Source organism: Pelmatolapia mariae, linkage group LG5 (genome assembly GCF_036321145.2).
Source record: "Pelmatolapia mariae isolate MD_Pm_ZW linkage group LG5, Pm_UMD_F_2, whole genome shotgun sequence".
In the NCBI taxonomy this organism is placed as follows: Eukaryota; Metazoa; Chordata; class Actinopteri; order Cichliformes; family Cichlidae; genus Pelmatolapia; species Pelmatolapia mariae.
This window is the reverse complement of record NC_086231.1, coordinates 21,100,770-21,119,565: the sequence shown is the minus strand read 5'-3', so window position 1 is coordinate 21,119,565 and position 18,796 is coordinate 21,100,770. Positions and strand designations below refer to the sequence as shown.

The 18,796-nt window shown below is 38.9% G+C and overlaps 2 protein-coding genes across 3 annotated transcripts; one reads left to right on the top strand and one right to left on the bottom strand.

Annotated features, from left to right (window-relative positions):
* Positions 1-840: 840 nt before the first annotated feature.
* On the bottom strand, positions 841-10,344 carry LOC134627773 (RNA-binding protein 5-like). 2 transcript variants are annotated; one of them, XM_063474154.1, is made up of 24 exons: positions 10,221-10,344; positions 9,106-9,155; positions 8,856-9,024; positions 8,593-8,742; positions 7,100-7,169; positions 6,724-6,797; positions 5,940-6,023; positions 5,780-5,840; positions 5,615-5,680; positions 4,827-4,987; positions 4,627-4,724; positions 4,362-4,449; positions 3,919-4,036; positions 3,733-3,836; positions 3,494-3,614; positions 3,267-3,358; positions 2,965-3,159; positions 2,730-2,879; positions 2,442-2,513; positions 2,175-2,354; positions 1,914-1,988; positions 1,703-1,803; positions 1,448-1,577; positions 841-1,255 (listed from the first exon to the last, which is right to left on the bottom strand). In XM_063474154.1, the coding sequence occupies exons 2-24, from the start codon at positions 9,120-9,122 to the stop codon at positions 1,130-1,132; spliced, it is 2,502 nt and encodes an 833-aa protein (XP_063330224.1). In that variant the 5' UTR covers positions 9,123-9,155; positions 10,221-10,344; the 3' UTR covers positions 841-1,129. The 2 variants fall into 2 exon arrangements, with proteins under 2 accessions (XP_063330224.1, XP_063330225.1); XM_063474155.1 differs by having other exon boundaries at positions 2,442-2,510; positions 10,221-10,337.
* Positions 10,345-11,433: 1,089 nt separating this feature from the next.
* emc3 (ER membrane protein complex subunit 3) lies at positions 11,434-17,523 on the top strand. The gene is made up of 9 exons (XM_063474157.1): positions 11,434-11,665; positions 12,064-12,231; positions 12,323-12,380; positions 12,483-12,576; positions 14,882-14,986; positions 15,091-15,172; positions 15,290-15,369; positions 15,498-15,580; positions 15,680-17,523. The coding sequence occupies exons 2-9, from the start codon at positions 12,077-12,079 to the stop codon at positions 15,806-15,808; spliced, it is 786 nt and encodes a 261-aa protein (XP_063330227.1). The 5' UTR covers positions 11,434-11,665; positions 12,064-12,076; the 3' UTR covers positions 15,809-17,523.
* The last annotated feature ends 1,273 nt before the right edge of the window (positions 17,524-18,796 follow it).

The window sequence follows — 18,796 nt, the reverse complement described above, 5'->3', positions numbered from 1 at the left end:
GCCACTGCCTGATGATACCCAGAGAAGGAATTCAAGACATGAAACACTTTTTATCATCACAGAAGAAACACAAAGTAGCACACATCCGTTGTGGTGGAAGAGCAGCCTGTCTTTAGGAATTTGTTTTTCCTTCCTGTAAATATCAGAGATTTACTGAGCCAAACACACATAGCAAAGAATCCTGTGAAGTATTTTAAAAAAGACTGGCAAGAAGAGCAAGAGCAGGTGAAACCTGCCAGCCATAAGCCCCTCCAGGAAAGAGGATATTAAGGAAGCCAAAGAGAGTCTGGCAGAAATAATTGGCAAAATGTCCAGTGGTGGTTCAGAGAAATTCATCAGAGCCAGGGATCTGTATGCTAATTTCTTTTCTCCAAGCTGACACTTTTATGGTCTCTTCTCATATGTTTATAGGAACGTGGATTGATGGTTCTTTATAGAAATGTTTAGTTGTTTTTTTTTTTTAGGCTAATCACAGAGAGGATTGTAGATATAAAAGATGAACTTTGCACAACAGGAAGATCACCATTTGTCTTGTATATACTTTGACAGCTCAATAAAGCCCCAATGCATCCAACTCCTACATAAATTTTTGACCATGCAGGGATTTACAACACACAGTTAAAAATAAAAGTGCAGTAACTGATGCTAAAATGGTCAAATTAACTCCAAATCGACTAAGAGTCTGTGTCTAGCATTTAGACCTGAGCATAGTAATTGTCAAATCAATGTGGGACTAATAGGTGAGATGAGCTGACTACACCACTGCAGATGCAAACATGACAAGAATAACCCTCATTGATCAGGAGAAAAAAGAAAAAATTGACACAAGAGCTTGTGGGCACATTGTGCAGGTTTATTTAATCACACTGACTCTCAGAGGTTCTCACAAAACAAAACTTCAGAGGTTCTACATAATTTTTATGTACAAACAATATACAAAATGTACATGTAAAGTGCACTGAAAACAAACAAATCTAGCTTTGTAAAAAGCAAAATTGTCCCTAAATGAACAAGACAAACTCCAGTTAAAAGTTTGCAGGTGGAAAAATCTCCTGTATGTTATGTGTTCAAATCCTTTGTCCACATGATAAAGATTTCAGAGCACAGCACAATCACCTTTCTCCACAGTTCACTCTATCTCTGTGAAGCGTGCAAACATGGCTTTACGCACAGCATCCTTGTAGGTGTCAGATGGTGAGAGTTCATATGAGCTTCCTTTAATGCCCAGACCGGTGCCTTTGGTCCTTAATGAAGCCTGTTAGGAAAAGCAAAGACGATTATAAGAGATGACATATTAGACACAGGTGCCCCTCAGGCAGCAGTGCTAATTGCTATGTGAGCAAAAACGAGCATGTTGGCGCACAGATTCCATCTGTTAAGAGGATCTGGCCAGCAGACGAGGGGTAGTTTGGAAGACAAGTTTAAAAAAAAAAAAAAGTCTGCTCACAGAGATGGGAACGGTGATGCCTTGTTGGTGACGTCCCAGACCTTTGCCTTCCTGCCAGCCCATCGCTTGCAACATCTTGCTCCCGATATTATCACTTGTTAAACCGTCTTTAGTGGGCTGCTCAAAGTTTCTGTTGATGGTGAATTACAGGTGTTAAAAAGGTCCAATTCACATAAAAATAATGAGAAGAAGGAGAAGATATTACTAAAAGTTTTCATAGACTGTTTGCTGTGAGATTAAACTCCTCCTACTTACACTGTTGGGCTTGGTGCTTTGTAAAGTTTCTTTTTAGGTGCAGGAGGTTCAGGAATACCATACTTCTCCCTTCTTTCTGCAGCTCTATCTCTGTATTTCAGCTGTTAAAAATCACAAGAAAACTTATGTTCTCATTCAAATTTCTTTCTTTCTTTTTTTTTTTTTTTTTTAAATAACAGAGACAGAAAGATGGCATTGTGATGCAAAATACCTCAGCCTCCTTCCTCTCCAGCTCTTCCAGCTCCGTTTCTGAAAGCTTAGCTCTTCTTTCAATTTCCAAGTTTTTCTAAAAGAATTAAAAGTAATTTTATGGGTGAAACGCGAGAACAAAATAATCACTGGCATGAATAAACGCAACCTCCATTTCCCGTAAGGTACAGCATGTGAGCTCCATTTTGCTTTGAACAGATGGCGCAGCCCAGAATATTCATAGCTGCTTGCACATTAAACACCCGCTGTTTGCCATCCTCACCTTGTGTAGGTCAGAGAGCTGCTGGTGACGCAGCAGAGCGTCTTTGGTGGGGAACTGCCGCCGACACAGCAGACACACCATCCTCTTCCAGTCGGTCATTTTCCCCTCCTCATCGGCTGCTCGGTCTGAGCCGTTGTCATCTGGGTCGCTATCCCCATTGTAGGCAGCGACCAAATCACTCTAACATGAAATCAGACAAAAGGAAAAGCATTAAAGGATTTATTTTTACTAATAAACAGGAGAAATAGCTGCAAAGTTACAACAAACCTTAGACGAAATCTCAACCTCAAGCTTGATTTGTTCAGTCATGAGGGACGGCATCTCAAAGCTTCCGATCTGCTGAAAGGAACCAAATGAAGCCCATGAATAAAGGCCCACAACATATATAATCTCAGGATTAAAAGATATTCAGTGGCTTGTGATGATAGAAGGAAAATGTACTTTCTAAATATAATATTCCAAATCAGTGTGCTTCTCCAGTTAGAACCTACCCGTACACCACTGCACTGATCCAAAGCACATCATATTTATTCTTAATAGTTACTGTTACACTACCTTCTTCTCGAAGAGGGAGAAACCTGCATCTGCAGCAGCAGACTCTTTTTTGTCTTCATCCTTAAAAGATCCTAACCCTTGGGCAGTAGTCTTAATGCTTTCTTTTTGCTTATTTAAGCTTTTTGCCCAACGCTCCATGTCCTTTGCAATCTGCAATTTAATAATGCCAAAAACATTATTTCAAAGACGACCTAACAGCTATTAACAGGATCAACATCTTCAGAGCAGCACTTACCTGTTGTGCAGACTTGTTTTTGGGCTTTTCTTTCTTCTCTTTGGCCTCTTTACTGCCTGTGGTTAAGGAGGTGGCTGCAGAGCTCGCTGTGGACGCTTGTTCTGTGTTCGTGCTGGATTCACTCAGTGCAGGGATGTACGCCTGCTTCTCGCTGTCCCAGTAAAGGTACTGCTGAGTCTCTGAATTGTAGTAGTACTATTGATGACAAGCAGAAGACAAAAAATGTGAACAGTGTATTTAAAATAAATACATATGCTGCATGGCATGGGTTGTGCACATGCAACAAGATCAAGTGCACATACTTGGCTGTCAGGATCATAGTACAGGCCACTCTGTGGATCGTAATAGTAACCTGAAGACTCATCGTATTGGTACGTGGAGGTGTCGGGGACAGCTACAAATAAAAAACAAAACAAAACATTGAAATAGAGAGGCAGATATGAAGCAAAACCTTTTTCTATCTTCAGTTTTATCATCGTCATCTCTATCACTCACACACAGAAGTATTTCTGCAGCTAACTCCTCTCACCTGTTGTGTTAGCAGTCGGTCCGGCACAGATCGTTGCTGCAACAGTGGAAGATGCTGGTGTTGTGAGTGATGTGGTGCAAACACTAGCAGCCTGTTGGGCTGCAACAGCTAGTGGATGTGTCTGAGAGGTAGGAGAGGGGGGAAAAAACCCTGATGAATATTTGGATTCAACACAGACAGAAATCACACTCTAGTAGCATTTTTTCACCCCAAAGACACCACATTAATACACTTCCTACCTGAACAGCAGGCTGACTGATTATGACGGGCTGGTAGACCTGAGCTGCCTGGGATATGACTACAGCTGTAGATGCAGGGATCACAGACGCCATTCCTGGAGCCGCTGGGGAGAGTGATGATGAAGTCAAGAATCTCAGCCTCGGAATAAAACCACCCCAAATTTTTGCGAGTGATTCCTTGTTTACCTCCAAGCAATCCATCTCCAACGACAGGAACCAGTCCTTCAGGCTGCTGTGGCCACATGTTTGCATAACTCTCTGGAAAAACGATCTGATCTGAAGTTGCACGCGAGCTTTGCTGCAACTGAAAAGACAAAACAGATATGTGACGTCAGAAACAAAATAAAGCAACCCAAAGTAGAGCAACTGTATCAGCATAATTCAAATAAATTAGTTAAGTCAATAAATCCTTTCCTGGAACTTGATGCCACAATACTAAATACTGCACATTAGGCTCCACTAATCAAGTATTGTTTTAATTGACAATAAGATATAAGAGTCCATGTAATTTTAATCAGTACTTAATATCGACAATATCACTGATTTGTAGCTTTTCGGTCCATTTCGTTAAATCCCTCAAGCCATAGAAGCTCACTTTTTCTACTTAGACATGGTACAGTCTATGATACCTGACTGGATGACCACTGAGCAGCAGCAATGGCTGTGCTGGCAACAGAGAGAGCGCTGGCTCTGATCCCCTCAGGCAGCACTGAGTCTCTGGGAAAAGAATTATGTGTAAATTCAATATAAGCTAATGCAGAATGAAAATAAGACCCAGATTTGTATTTTATTATATTCTAGGATCTCAAAAGGTATGCACAGTATATGATGAATATATGATGAATATAAAACAGGCTGCCTAAATATATGTTATGTATGTGCGTAATCACTCACTTTCTAGCACTTTTGGCAAAATCCACGCCGACTGTTTTCCCATCCAGTTTCAGAGGTGGCTGAAGGCTCTGGAGAATGGTGAGCAGCTGAGAAGCCTCCTGTAGAAAAACATAAAGCCACACTGTCTCAACACCTCCACTAGAAACACACCAACGTACACTATAAAGTCATACTGACTGCTGAAAAATAAAGCTACGCACCAGCGGGGATGAGAGCTGGACAAAGGCGAAGCCTCGGTTCTGTCCCGTTTGCTTGTCTTTGATGAGGCGGACGTTGTTGGTGGACAGGTTGGCGTACGGTGCCAGTAAGTTCAAAATTCCATCAACAGTAGAGAGAGGGGCAATGTTCCTCAAAATAATCGCTGTGAACAAAAAGAAAAGTCATCAATAAATGTCTGTATGGGAACGTGCAATTTTTCAGTAGACCAAAAGGAAAATCAAGAATATATATATTAAAAAAAATGCCCTTAAAGGCATCAAAATTCATATAAAAACTACACGCAGACATTATTTCATTTATGAAATGTGACATAACTTTGTTTACTGCCTTATTGCTTCTGTATTTATTTGCCACAGTATTAATTGTGCTATTTTAATGTCTTCCCCATTCTTTAATATCTAATTATATTACTACATATTTATTACTTGATAGTATTACTTTCAGAAAGATCAGCTAAGCGCTTCAGTTTTTCAGTAATCTCCCAACTAAAAGCAGGCATTTTTTCACATGATCCTGACACTGATGAGCAAAAAGCTGACCTCATGACACACTGAAATGACATCCCACTCATTCACATGAAAAAGCAGAAGTTGCCCCAAAAAAGTGGAAATTAATTACTATTAATTTAAAAAGAAATATAGAGAATACATAAAACTTGATTATTAAATAAAAACTAATAACATAAAGATGATTACATTTATACCAAATACATTTTTTGTTATGCACCCTTTCTGTCATCCATGAAAAAAAAAAAAAAAAAACCACTTACTGTCTCCACTGTATTCTCCTGGCTGTTGAGACTCGACATTTAAACCATTTACACCAGTAGAGTCACCTACAAAGAGCAATGCCAAAAAACATCAGGCAGGATATATAATGAACTGCTCGTTCTCACAGAGAGACAAAAAAACTCATCTTAAGGGGGAAAACTCACCAACTTTTGACGCGCCACACCTGAAACACTTCAGCCTCTTCCGAAAATTGTACAGACCACACTGCAACAACCATCGATTGTGTATTTTTGTTACAATAAGCAAAAAGACAAAAAGAAAAAAAGAGAAATATTGCGGGATAAGTTCAAAGATAACACTCACAGCATTGCAAAGCCAGTTTTCAAACTTCTGTTTCCTGTTGCTGTAATGCACTGCAATGGTTTTCCCCTGGATCACCAACTTGTTCTGTGAAATAAAATAAAGACAAACAAACAACAGTTATACGACACGTCTGAGCCAAAGAGGCAAGTGCTGAGATCCCGGTGCTACCCCACCCAATGAGTGAGAGCAGAGGGAACAGGAAAGAGTGGCTAGGTTTTAACTTGTTGCTTAGATGGGGGTGTCTCAAGGACAAAAAAAAGGAGCAGAGACGGGAAGAGAAGTTCAGAGAATGAGGGATTGAGTTCAAAAAGAGATTGCTTAGTGTTTGGGACCGGAGTGCTGCCAGCCCGTCCACATCTCACTCCAGTCTTCGGATGTTAAATGGAGATGAGAAACTATCCAAGTGACAGAGCTGGAGCAGAATGTGCAAAAAACCCCGGGGCAGTTGGTACTAAACAAGTCCACTTGCTAACAGGAAGCAAACTCTCTATCTTTTGTAAGCTTTAAGAGAATAAACTTAAAATTTGTAAGAGAATAAACCAAACAAATGTGCATTTTTACAGTGGTGTTCACAGAAAAAAAAATTCAATAATGCTGCTATGAAGTATCACCAGACGTGTGATATCTGAAATACTACATCTCAGATATCACAGATTTATGATCAAGATTTTTTGGCTAAATACAAACAAATTGGGCTTTTTGTAAAGTGCCATCATTACTGTACTGGTTAATTTGGGTTCTAATCTCCAAGAATATTTCTAGACTTGGTGATTGTTGAAGCAACCTGATTGGTCTCCATCCATCGGGTAGAATCTTGCAAGTGATAAAACTCCACGAAGGCGAAACCTCGGCTTATACCTAGAGACAGCATTCAAATATAGACGGGAGGTGTGTTAGTCAGAATGCTTTGGTGCAAAATTCAAAGTTACAATGGGCTTGCACGGCGGTGGGGATGTTTACAACATCACGATGGTAGAAATTACATACCCTTAACTTCTTACCTGTTCATGTCATCAAATCAGAATTTCTATATGACACAAAGAACCCTATGACGATATTTAATTTTCTTTTTCCAGGGGTTGTAATAAAGTAGGAAAGATGGGTTTAAAGATCAAGCGCGGAAAGGAACGAGGAACGTTCCTCTGAAGAGTATCGCTCACCTGTCCTTTTCTTCATCAAACGTATGTCCACAGGCTGTGGTCCCTGTAGCTGCTCCAGAGCTGTACGGATCTGGAAAACAGAAGCAGACGGTGAGACTCATCAGAACACAGATCTTCTTCCTACTTACTGTTTCCTTACTTAAAACCATCTTTCTGGAAACTGGTTGTGAACCATGAGGTACATGTTCCTAATTTAGAATAACCAGTTAACCTAAGCCCACTAACTGCATGTCTTTGGACTGTGGGAGTAAAAAGTACCTGGAGTACCCATAAAGAACCCACGCAGACTCAACATGAAAATGAATGTCATGGTAATTTTGGGCTTTTAAATATTTTTTTGGACTCTTCTTTTTCCAGGGTCCCAACCAATGAATTTAAATGAACTTTAGCAATTCTGCCAAGAAAAGCGGTCAAATATTCAGTCGGAATTATAACAGAAGCTTGTTGATGGCTTTCAGAAGTGTCTGGTCGAAGTGACATTCAGCCAAATGTTAGTGGGGATGTGTGTATGTATTTGAACCTGTGTGGATTAGAGAAAATCTAAAAGAAATTCAAACTTGTGCACCAAAGTCGTGTACTTTACAGTTATTAAAAATGTGTACTTTACAGTCATTCCACCCTGGATGTTATCAGCTCAGCCCAGCATATCCTATCACAATCCAAAATCATACAGACTTTTTACTAATGGGGTGGCTGTAGCTCAGGTGGCAGAGCAGGTCAGCCACTAACCAGAAGGTTAGTGGCTGACCTGCCAAATATCCTTGGGCAAATATCCTTGGGCAAGATACTAACCCCATGTTTGCCTACTGGTGGTGGTCAGAGGGCCCGGTGGCGCCAGTGTCCGGCAGCCTCGCCTCTATCAGTGCGCCCCAGGGCAGCTGTGGCTACAATGTAGCTTGCCATCACCAGTGTGTGAATGTGTGTGTGAATGGGTGAATGACTGAATGTAGTGTGAAGCGCTTTGGGGTCCTTAGGGACTAAGTAAAGCGCTATACAAATGCAGGCCATTTACCATTTACCATTTAATGAGCTGGCAGTTTACAGACTTACTAATGTCTGCGTTGGGCATGTGTGTTCTCACTTTCACCTGTGTCAAGTGACGCCTAATTTGGGTTCACATATGGCACATTGTTGACATATTGTTTTTTCTTTTCCCTTTTTTGTCTTTTGTTCCTTTCTTCTGTAGTTGTTTTATTTGTTATGTATGTTGTTGCTGTTTTGTAATAAAAACAAAAGCGTAACAATGGCCTGGTTTAGTACATGAAAGAGAGTAGCTCATGAGTTGCTTGTAATTTTACTGTCTGCGCATGTTAAAAGTCACAAAGGTCGTTGATTTCTGTGCCAAAGTTTTACACCCATCCTGTGACAGTTTACAGCTTTGAACTTCTTGCAAGAGATTCCTTACAACTCATGAAAAAGTTATATGATATACAGTTTGGAGTCGTTTTTCCTTTAAAGCCTGAATGCCACTGAATGGCGAACTGTGAGCTTACATCATCTTCCGTGACGTGGACAGGGAGCCCCCTTAGCATTATCGTTTTGCTCTCCTCCTCCTCCTCCTGCTCCATTTTGTAGTCCTGCTCTGGATATTCACCATCATATTCATCATCAGATCTGCTGCTGCTGCGTCGTTTTCGGCTCCTCTGTAAGAGAAAAAAATATATAATAATGTAATGTTTAACTTCAAAAACAACAAATTCAGTATCACTCTGATCAAGACGTACTTCAAGCGGCAAAGGAATTCTTCTCCACTTACCTCTGGGCTGTCTTGGTCCCTGCGTTCATCACAGCAGTCTTTGTACCTATCATGGACCCAGCGTCGATCATAATCCTTTTCCACATCTCTGCTTCGTTTCCCATAGCACTCTGGATCGTGTTTGCGCATATCAGAACCATATCTTCCAGTACGTTCACTACGACTAATCCTGAAAAAGCACCAGAGGCTTAAATATATGAGCATATGTTCAACATGTTCCTGAACATCACAAGGATTATGTGGACCTCACCTTCTATCAGTTCCCATGGTTTAGTACAGGACAAGCGTTTGTGGACAATTCTGTGGAAAGATTTGGAAAAAAAAAATATTATTAGTACTAACTCTGTTACTAACCATTTTAATCAATGTTTCGTGCAATGGTGTTCTTTACCCTCTAACAGATCATGGTTCAGTGAGGATATATTACTAGTTTTTTATTTTTTAAAAAAAGGAATATTAAAACTTTTTGTAATGTACATATAACCTACATAAAAATAATATCGTTTTTCATGACTATGATTTTTTTTTCAATTAATTATACATTTTGATTTTGTTCCCATAGAGTGTAATAACAGTTGTCAGCTTGTCTCTCTCATTTATCAAATCACATTCTGGTGAAAATATGAAGTCTCCAGAGACACTGTGGACCAAATATATGTCACTGCGTTACACAGACTGTGGATGGAGTTTGCTCACGGGAACAGAAACGTTTGCCGTCAAAAGATATAACACAACCTGCATTCTCGCACTTTACATATGCAGTCAATAGGCTAGATAGTTTGTGTGTGTCTGTTTGACATAAAATATGTGTCACAATTGCAAAGAAACACATAGTATTTGATACTTCTAACCACTTTAACGTTAACTTGTAACATAATAAAACAAACGGGGGGCGGGGGGCAAATGTGTGAACTTAACCATTTTCATTTTATATGTTCATTACACGTATTACACTTATAAAGCTAAGCAGAAGTAGTTTCATATTTAAAAAAATATATTAGTAATTATTCCCCTGTAAAATGGGTCAATTGACCAGCAACATAAGAGGATTAAGTAACTGGCATTACGTAACAGGAGTTGAGCTACGCTAAAGATGAAAGGCAGCCAGAGATGTAACAGGCCTGATCTTACTCATAACTGCAGAAACACAAAGCACATAATATGGAGATTAACTGAGGACATTAATTGTATAATTATATAAAACAGGCTGATTTTGTACCTTGCTTACAGGCGCTAACACAGCAAGGTCACTTTAGGGCTAGCTGTATGCTTGATTAATACGTCTCATGGATGCTGTAGCAATACGTAAGCTTTACATAAATAAATAGCCGGAAGCAGATATAAAATGCAGTCAGTTTTACATACCGTTTTAATAAATCACCTCCCTACACACGATGACAGCCTGATACTCAAAACCTTTCTAGAAGCTTTTCCACTTGTTCCGGTCTGTAGCGACAAGAGTCTTCTTCGTTTTGACTTCACCTTTTAAGAGCATTAAAAAGCATTTAAGTGAGCATTACCGCCACCTACTGGTTAAAGATCATTTACAACAAGGTGTGCCCTAATGCGGTGCATTAAAACAGTAAAATCGATTTCTTTTTTTGTTTGTTTGCTTGTTTTTGCATATTTTGCATACTTACATGTTTCAGATCAGCAAAAAACAAACAAACAAAAAAAGAATCTGACAAACCAGAGTAAATACAAAATACAGTTTTTAATTGATGATTTCATTTAATGACAATGCAGAAAAAATCCAGACATTCTCCTTCGGGATTTTCTGGTAGAATTCATGGCTTCATAAATTACACCAAGTTGGCCTGAAGCAGCAAAGCAGCCCCTGACCAGCAAACTACCACCACAAAGTTTGACTGCTGGTACGATGTCCTTTTTATAAAATGCTCTATAATAGGATGTAACATGACTTAAACCTTCTTTTGTCTCATCAGTCTACAAAATATTTCCCTAGAAGTCTGGGGAATCATCAAAATGGATTTGGAAAATGTGAGGTGAGCCTTTGTGTTCTTTTTGGTCAGCAGTGGTTTTCTTCTTGGAACTCTCCTGTGGATGTTGTTTTTATGCAGTCTCTCTGTTATTGTTTAATCACGAACACTAACTTTACACTGAACTTACTTTTTATCATTAGGCCAGGTAGACTTAGGTAACCCCTTTGCTTAAATTAACAAAACCCTAATTTAAAGACTGAATTTTGTAATTACTCTGGTTTTATTTTTGTCTACTATTAACAATTCTTTGATGATCTGACACATTTCAATGTGACAAACATGAAAAAAAGAAAAGAAAAAGAGGAATTGAGGGATAGTGCAAATACTGTTTCACAGCACAGGTGAATAATAGCACACACAATTGCAAGTTGTCATTGAAGACATGAAAAACATGAAACAGGAAAATCCGAAAGACATATGTAAGCCTTAAATAATGTAATATAGTAAGTAAAAAGGTTAACCATAACCTTTTGGATGTGGTGAAGGATCACATGCAGAGGGTTGGTGTGACAAAGAAGAAAAAGCAAAATGCAATGCGTACATCCCCGCGAGGTGGCGCTGCAGTCCCAGTGATTGCGACGCGGATGAGCTGCAGAAGCAGAAAATCTTCCTCATTCCCAGAGCCAACGCAGAGCAGTGGTCACAGCAGTGGATGCTAACCGTTAGAAATTATATAAGTTATTTAACTACCTCACACGGTGCATGGGGTGTGTCTGTCGCCGCTGGGGAACACACTAGGAGCGGCGGTTGCTGTGCTGAGACCACTGGCCAGCTCTCATCTACAGTGACCCATACATCCAGAAGCAGGTAGCCAGCCGGCTAATGTTAACATTAGCAGTCCGCTAGCGTCAGCTTTGTTAATCCACGTAGCAGTTTTATTAAATAAAAATGTTGACGCTTTCAACATATAGTTACCACACAGCGAAGATGAACTCAAACTGTGTCGTTTAACTGGAGTTTCTTAGCTCAATGTCAGTCGCTAATGTCACGGGCGCTGGCTAGCTAACCGAAGGAACTGACAGCCCATCCCTGTAACGTCAGTCTCAGCCCGACTTCAGCTTTTCTTTTATTTATTACAAAAAAAGCCTGTTGGTGTCTTCGGTTAAGCAGCTAGACTTGTTTTCTGTTTGCCGTTCTTATTTTGCTCTGTTGTTGTTATTATTATTTATTTATTTATTTATTTAATTATTTATTTTTCCTGTCAGGTAACCAGACAGAATGGCTGAGCCGGAGCTTCTGCTGGACTCCAATATTAGACTTTGGGTGGTGTTGCCCATTGTCTTCATCACTTTTCTGGTTGGGGTTATACGGCATTATGTATCTATTCTCCTTCAAAGTGACAAAAAGCTGACGTTAGAACAAGTTTCTGACAGGTGCGTCTTACATCATATCTAATTATAAACTGAATCACAAGGAGGAAAAAAAATGCTGAGCTCATATGTGTGACTTTTTCTTCAAATCCAGCCAGGTACTTATTCGGAGCAGAATTCTCAGAGAAAATGGAAAATACATTCCCAAACAGGTAGGCTGCCTAAGTGAGTTGCAAAGTTGAGTGAGAACTCTAATGTATTTGTTTACTTGTATGTGCTTTGACTATATCATTGATGATTTCTGTGTGTTTTAGTCCTTTTTGATGAGGAAGTTCTATTTCAATAACCAAGAAGACGGATTCTTCAAGAAGACCAAAAGAAAGGTTGTCCCACCCTCTCCAATGACAGGTGAGCCTTTTTTTCTTTTCTTTCTTTCTTTCTTTCTTTCTTTCTTTCTTTCTTTCTTTCTTTCTTTTTTGAATAAAGCACAAGCTGTGAAATTGTAACAACTTCTAATTTCTAAAATAAAAAGTGGTTGTTTAGTATGTGACTGAAAGACATGGGACACGAGCAGTGTTTTCACAAATCTTTTTAATAACAGATTCTCAGAATTTACACTTAAAGCTACAGCTGAGTCCTGGTAAAATAATTCATAAAGTCTTGGCTGATTACAGAACTCCTTAGGTGGAAAGTGAGTTAGGAAGAAGGTTAAGAGTTTCTGAGGCAGAGGAGGAGAAAGTGCTGGAGCAAACCAGAAAAGCACAATACAAACTTTTTCTCTTGCCTATTATTATTATTATCATTATTATGATTATTATCATTAATATTACAGTCCCAGTCAAAAGTTTAAGACCACTTGATAGCAGCCTGTTTCAGTTTAAGTGTTGTTTTCAGTTTTGCATGCTCAAAAAAATGTTTAGTCTCACTCCCATTTCTTGCATGTTGAAGCTCTACTTGGAACCTTGTTAAGATCCAACCATACAAACTGAGATTTTTTTTAAATTTTTTTTTGCCTTACAAGTGGTCTTAAATTTTTTGATCGAGACTCTATTGTTATTATTATTATTATTTATTTATTCATTTTAATTATTTTTATTAGTAGTATTAGCATCAGAGATGGGCAGTTTAGCTTAATTGCCCATCCCTGCTCTCAAGGTTCAAACATGACATCGAGGAGAGCCAGTAAAAGCATACTGAATGTACAAAGCTGTCATACCAATATTTAAAGTGTGTTGATTGATTCATAACATCAGCTCATACCAGTTTCTGCTAATTGAGATGTGGCTGCACAGAGCATTACTACTTGTCTTGTAATGTAATGCAGTTATGGTAACATATTATCAGTGATTACATAACCACAGAGCTCATTGGTGTGTTTTTGTGTGTCATCCAGTACTGAAAGAACACAACAAAGAGGAAGGAGAAGTATGAATGAAAATGTTGACCTAATGAAACGCTGCGGGTTAGATCCTGCACATTTGTGGTTGATATAATTAGAAGTAGCTCAAATCTCTAATCTAGTTCAATAATGCCATCGTTTTTAGGTGTGATCAATACAAAGATATGGAAAATGCAACAATGCAGTGGTGATGACTCAATTCTGTGCAGCCTTCATCAGCAGGGTGATCACACAAATAGCAAGAGGGTCAACTGAATCTCCTCACTGAAATAAAGTTTTTTAGACCCTTTTTAATCAGGTCCTGTGAGAGTTTTACTAAGTCACTATTAAACTGGGAGACAGTACTAACATTTTTTTTTCTCCGCCAAGTGGGGAGGTCTAAGAAGATTGTCGGCTTAGGTGCATAGTAAAAAGTCAAATAAAATTTCATTGTTATTGAGATAAATGTAAAATGTAAACCCCAAAAAAGTCTGTTTTCAGATGGCTGAAATGTGACCATGCAAAGTGTTGTCTCATAGTGTTAAACCAATCTGCATGAAAAACAAAGCACAGCCTAGAGCAGGACTCTTCAGCAGACTGACTGGGGATTTATGCAAACCCCTCTGAAACCCTACAGCGCAACTTAAAATGCACTTCCCTGGAACTGTAACTACACAACACATCCACACAGCCCACAACTATTATGCTTGGCTCGTTCTGCACCGTCGATTCCTCCTGTACATTAACTTTTTCCACTGCATATTTTTTGAATTTAATAGTGAGGCAATAACAATCATCATCTAATTATAAAGAGAAGTTACCAGTATAATGGCATCAGTATAAGGACTCCCACATGTCAGCAAATTCCTGGATGGGGGGAGTGCTGAAACTATCAGGATTGATATGGGGGAATGTACAAAGAAGTGGAAAAACTAGAGGGACAAATAGGTTTGGCTCAGGGAAAAACTAAAACCTGGTTACCAGAAAGCATTTTCTTTTTTTCTGTTGACTTGGGACTGCATGTAAAACACCAGGACACAACCACACTGTATTTAACAGGTAACCACACACAAGGATAAATGTCGGCAACTTACGTAGGTGACGTCGTAGACTCTACAAAGGTTCCCCACAGAAGTCTACATCAGACTTAGTACTAGAGTACATGGTACCAGCATACATACTGCAGGTTGGCCAACCAGCAACTTAACACCTTGACACCTTTCTCTACATCAAGAGTGAAGCTGGATCTCCTACCAATGTGCAAAAAATATTTATGAATATCTTTTCAGCTATCTGGCGTTTAAAGTTTTTTCTTTACCCATAAAATGTTCACAGATCCAAGCATGCTGACAGATATGATGAAGGGCAACGTAACCAACGTGCTTCCCATGATCCTCATCGGTGGCTGGATCAACTGGACCTTTTCAGGATTTGTAACAAGTAATTTATCTCCCTGACCCACACAAAAGCAAGTTTGCCTTTGTCTAGATATCATTTAAATGGAAATTACATGCCGATGTTCTGCTTGTGCTTCCTTCGCACAGCTAAGGTTCCCTTCCCTCTCACGCTGCGCTTTAAGCCCATGCTGCAACAAGGAATAGAGTTGCTCTCATTGGATGCATCTTGGTAATAAAGCAAGATACTTGGACTCATACTGCACCACTCATTATTTATTGATATGAAAATGCTTAAGCTAGTGTGTAATGATATTGTGATTTGTTTGCACGTGTGTGTATTATGCAGGGTGAGCTCAGCATCATGGTATTTCCTGAACGTGTTTGGACTTCGAAGCATGTACTCTTTAATCCTAGGCCAAGATAACGGTAAGTGGAGTCTTTCACAAAGTTGAAATTGGTTTAAATGTTAAAACGGATAATTAGATTACATCATGTGACTTTAGTGAAAATGCCCACATACTGATTGTGTTTGCTTTGTGACTGAATGCCCGCAGGCGCAGACCAGTCGAGGATCATGCAGGAGCAGATGAGCGGTGCTGCCATGGCCATGCCTGCAGATACAAATAAAGCTTTCAAAGTATGTATGTCTATAATTAGTTGAATTAGCTACAGAGGGGTGGGGGTTGGTGGCATGGGGCCTTGGGAATTTCATGTGCTGTTTGTTTTTGATTTTTAGGCTGAGTGGGAGGCACTGGAACTGACTGACCATCAGTGGGCGCTCGAGAATGTAGAGGACGATCTGATGAGCCGGGAGTTGGACTTTGATGGCATGTTCAGCAAGGAGCTGCCAAGCGGAATCTTCTGAAGGCCTAATCACTTCCTTTTTGGAGACTCCAGTTTGAAATTTGATTATTTCAGGGATTTGTTTTGGGGTTTTGTTTTTTTGTTTTTTTGTTTTTGTTTTTTATCTGAAACCACACAACTGGGACAAATCCCTTCATATGCAAAGTTTACATTGTGTAATTTGTTGTAGTGGTCTTTTCACTTGTATCTATCTTCCATTCCTGTCCTTAAATGAACTGAAATGAACACAAATACACTGGTTCTACTGCTGCCTCATGCATAATAGGGAGCACTGCTTTGTTATTTCAAAGAAAGAAGGGGCTGTTCTAGAGAAATTAAGTGATGTTTTTTCTGTTTTTTTTAATGTGTTCTTGTTGGCTTGAAACTGAATGCAATCATAATCCCATTAAGTAATAGAATCTGAACTGCCTAGTGCTTCTTTTTCCTAATGTCATGCACAGCTAGATTAGCTGTCTTCATTTTGTATGTGTCATTTTTAAACAAAATAGTACATAAAACAGTTTTACAGGTCAAAATGATCTATATTTAATAATGCTTTAACCATCCGTTATTGCTCATAGTTTAGATTACAGATAGAAGCAGGTCCAGAACAGGTTAGGTTTGTTTGTTTGTTTTGTGGCAGGGGAAATGTTAAGTTTTGTCATCGAGATATTGTTTTTGAAGTATGTAGATGGTTTATTTTGAAATTAACTCCCTTGTGTTTTGTACAGTAAAAAGTCTGTTTTGATTCAAAATAGTTTTGTTTTCCATGTACACTAAAACTTTACTTTTCAAATATGAAGAAAGAGATGTTTTTGTTTTGTGCTGGGTTTTTCATTTTTCTTTTTTGTTTCTTTGAATAATAGCGATCAGTGTAAGGGAAGAAAAAGCGCCACAGCTGAATATTCAAATAATACACATGGCACATTCATCCTCAGTAAAAGATTTGAATAGATACCATGGACATTAACATTACTCTTTTGTTGTCAGTTTTCCACAATACAGTGTCTGCTTCATTTACCTGGGTTAGGATGATTGGTAGTGAGGCAGTGAGTTGAATTTTTTAAAATGGACAAAATGTCACTTAAAAGTAAGTTGTTTTTTTTTTAATTATACTACAATCTTGTTTTAACAGCCTGTCAGTCATGTTTACATTGGTAAGTTAAAGAAATGCAGGCAAGTGAACAAATGAATTGAGGAACATGAAGGATGATCATGCTTGAACACAGGTGTAAAATGTAACATAAGCATCCAATTATGCTCTGTGGAAAACAAAGGGGTCCGAAGTGTGCCAAGAAAATATTCCCCACACCACCAACACCAGCCTGAACTGTCGATACAAGGCAGGATGGATGTAGTCAAAATGGCACAAAAGAGAAGAAAAAGTGACTTGAAAGAGGCTTCAGTGGTGAGCGCTTCAGTCACAAAGACTGCTCAACTGGGCAGTGTTTCAGTAAGAACTGTGACCAAAGTGAAATCTGGATTTTGATCTATAGAAAAGACAAGCGATTAGAGCTGTGAAAAGGCTACATTTCATGACCATGTCCCTTAGGGGAAAAAGTGCAGCGTCTATGAATGGAGTCATTTGATCTCATCACCATGAGCCTTCTGCTTGACCATTTTTGATTGAATGGTACAAAGATTGGGTATATAATGATGGCTATGAAATATTAACTTCATATATCAAATACATTTCAAGATGTACTTTTCTGACAAAAAAAAATCATCCATTGACCCTCTTCCAATGTTTTTTTTCCACAATTTGAAATCTAAGGCAATGTTTGAACATGAATATCTCAAATACTAGACAATAAATGGACTAGTTCTTATATAGCGCTTTTCTCCCCTATGTGAGAACCTAAAATGCTTTGTTCTTTACAAGCAGAGACTTATAATTGCATCATTGTCTTCACAAATCCTCACATATTCTTCTTTTTTCACAATTCCTTCCACCTTGAGAAGATTCCACACTCCAGATGAACTGATCCCCACAGCACAATACTCCTACCACTGTGTTACATGGTGGAGATGGTGTTCTTTGGGTTGTACGCCTCTTACTTCTTCAAACACAAGCAGCATTTCTATGAGCCATGAGCAAAGAGCTCTAGCTTTGTCTCATCTGACTAAAGGATACACTTCCAGTATACAGAGTCTTTCTCCAAGCTGTCTTTAGCATACTTCAGTCTAGCTTGAAGGAGTCAGTCCTGCACAAGTGTAGTTTTTCGTGGTCTGCAACCTCACAGTCCATTCCTGTGCAGGGTTCTAGTGATTGTCTTCTCTGAGACCACCATTTCTGACTTGGCTCAGTCACTGAGTAATGTCTTGGCAGTTGTTCTTTAGACACATCTCTCACTTGATTTCTTTCCACAGTGTTTGAAATCTTTTGCTTCCTATCTCTGCCAGTACAAGCTCTCACATTTTGCAAGATACATACCTTCATATGCCAGGCTTGTTCTGTACTGTGTGGCACTCTTTGAATTTCTTGACAGAACTCTAAATGGATTTTTTTTTTGCTTCTGGCATGATGCTTTCTCAGGTGACAGCTCAAATCTTTGCTAAGGGTTTTAATACTATGTGTAAACTGAAAGACAGCCCTCAGTTTTGACTTGATTTTGCAAGCTTTGAGCATTATAAAGTTAAAACCCGTCATTGCGCAACAACGGTTTGTGCTGTGGGTCAATGAAAAGACCAGTTTTTCAGGGGGGTAATAATACTGACCCTGGTAATAATCCTTTTTTTTCTGAAATAATTTATGCTTTCTAAAGAAAACTATTATGTTTACAAATGCTATGTTGTAAACCCCTTGCTATATTAAAAAAGCACTTGGACAAATGTTGACAAAAACTTTTAAATCATAGCGAGGATAATAATTTTGTCCTCGTCAGTAATAATAGCTCATTGTTACACAAAACATTTGCATTTGGTCCCCGTTTACAGTCTTCTCTTTATTTAACTGCCTGGACGTCTGTTTAACGAGCTCTAAAAACCTATCATGTAAGTGAAAATTATC

Bases quoted from the DNA above. Each gene is read 5' to 3' on its own strand.
- emc3 (XM_063474157.1), top strand. From the start codon at position 12,077: ATGGCTGAGCCGGAGCTTCTGCTGGACTCCAATATTAGACTTTGGGTG. The intron at 12,232-12,322 runs GTGCGTCTTACA...CTTCAAATCCAG, and splicing joins TTAGAACAAGTTTCTGACAG to CCAGGTACTTATTCGGAGCA. The intron at 15,173-15,289 runs GTAATAAAGCAA...TGTATTATGCAG, and splicing joins CTCTCATTGGATGCATCTTG to GGTGAGCTCAGCATCATGGT.
- LOC134627773 (XM_063474154.1), bottom strand. The intron at 5,841-5,939 runs GTGAGTGTTATC...TGGTTGTTGCAG, and splicing joins AAAACTGGCTTTGCAATGCT to TGTGGTCTGTACAATTTTCG. The intron at 2,514-2,729 runs GTAGTGTAACAG...GGTTCCTTTCAG, and splicing joins TCTCCCTCTTCGAGAAGAAG to CAGATCGGAAGCTTTGAGAT.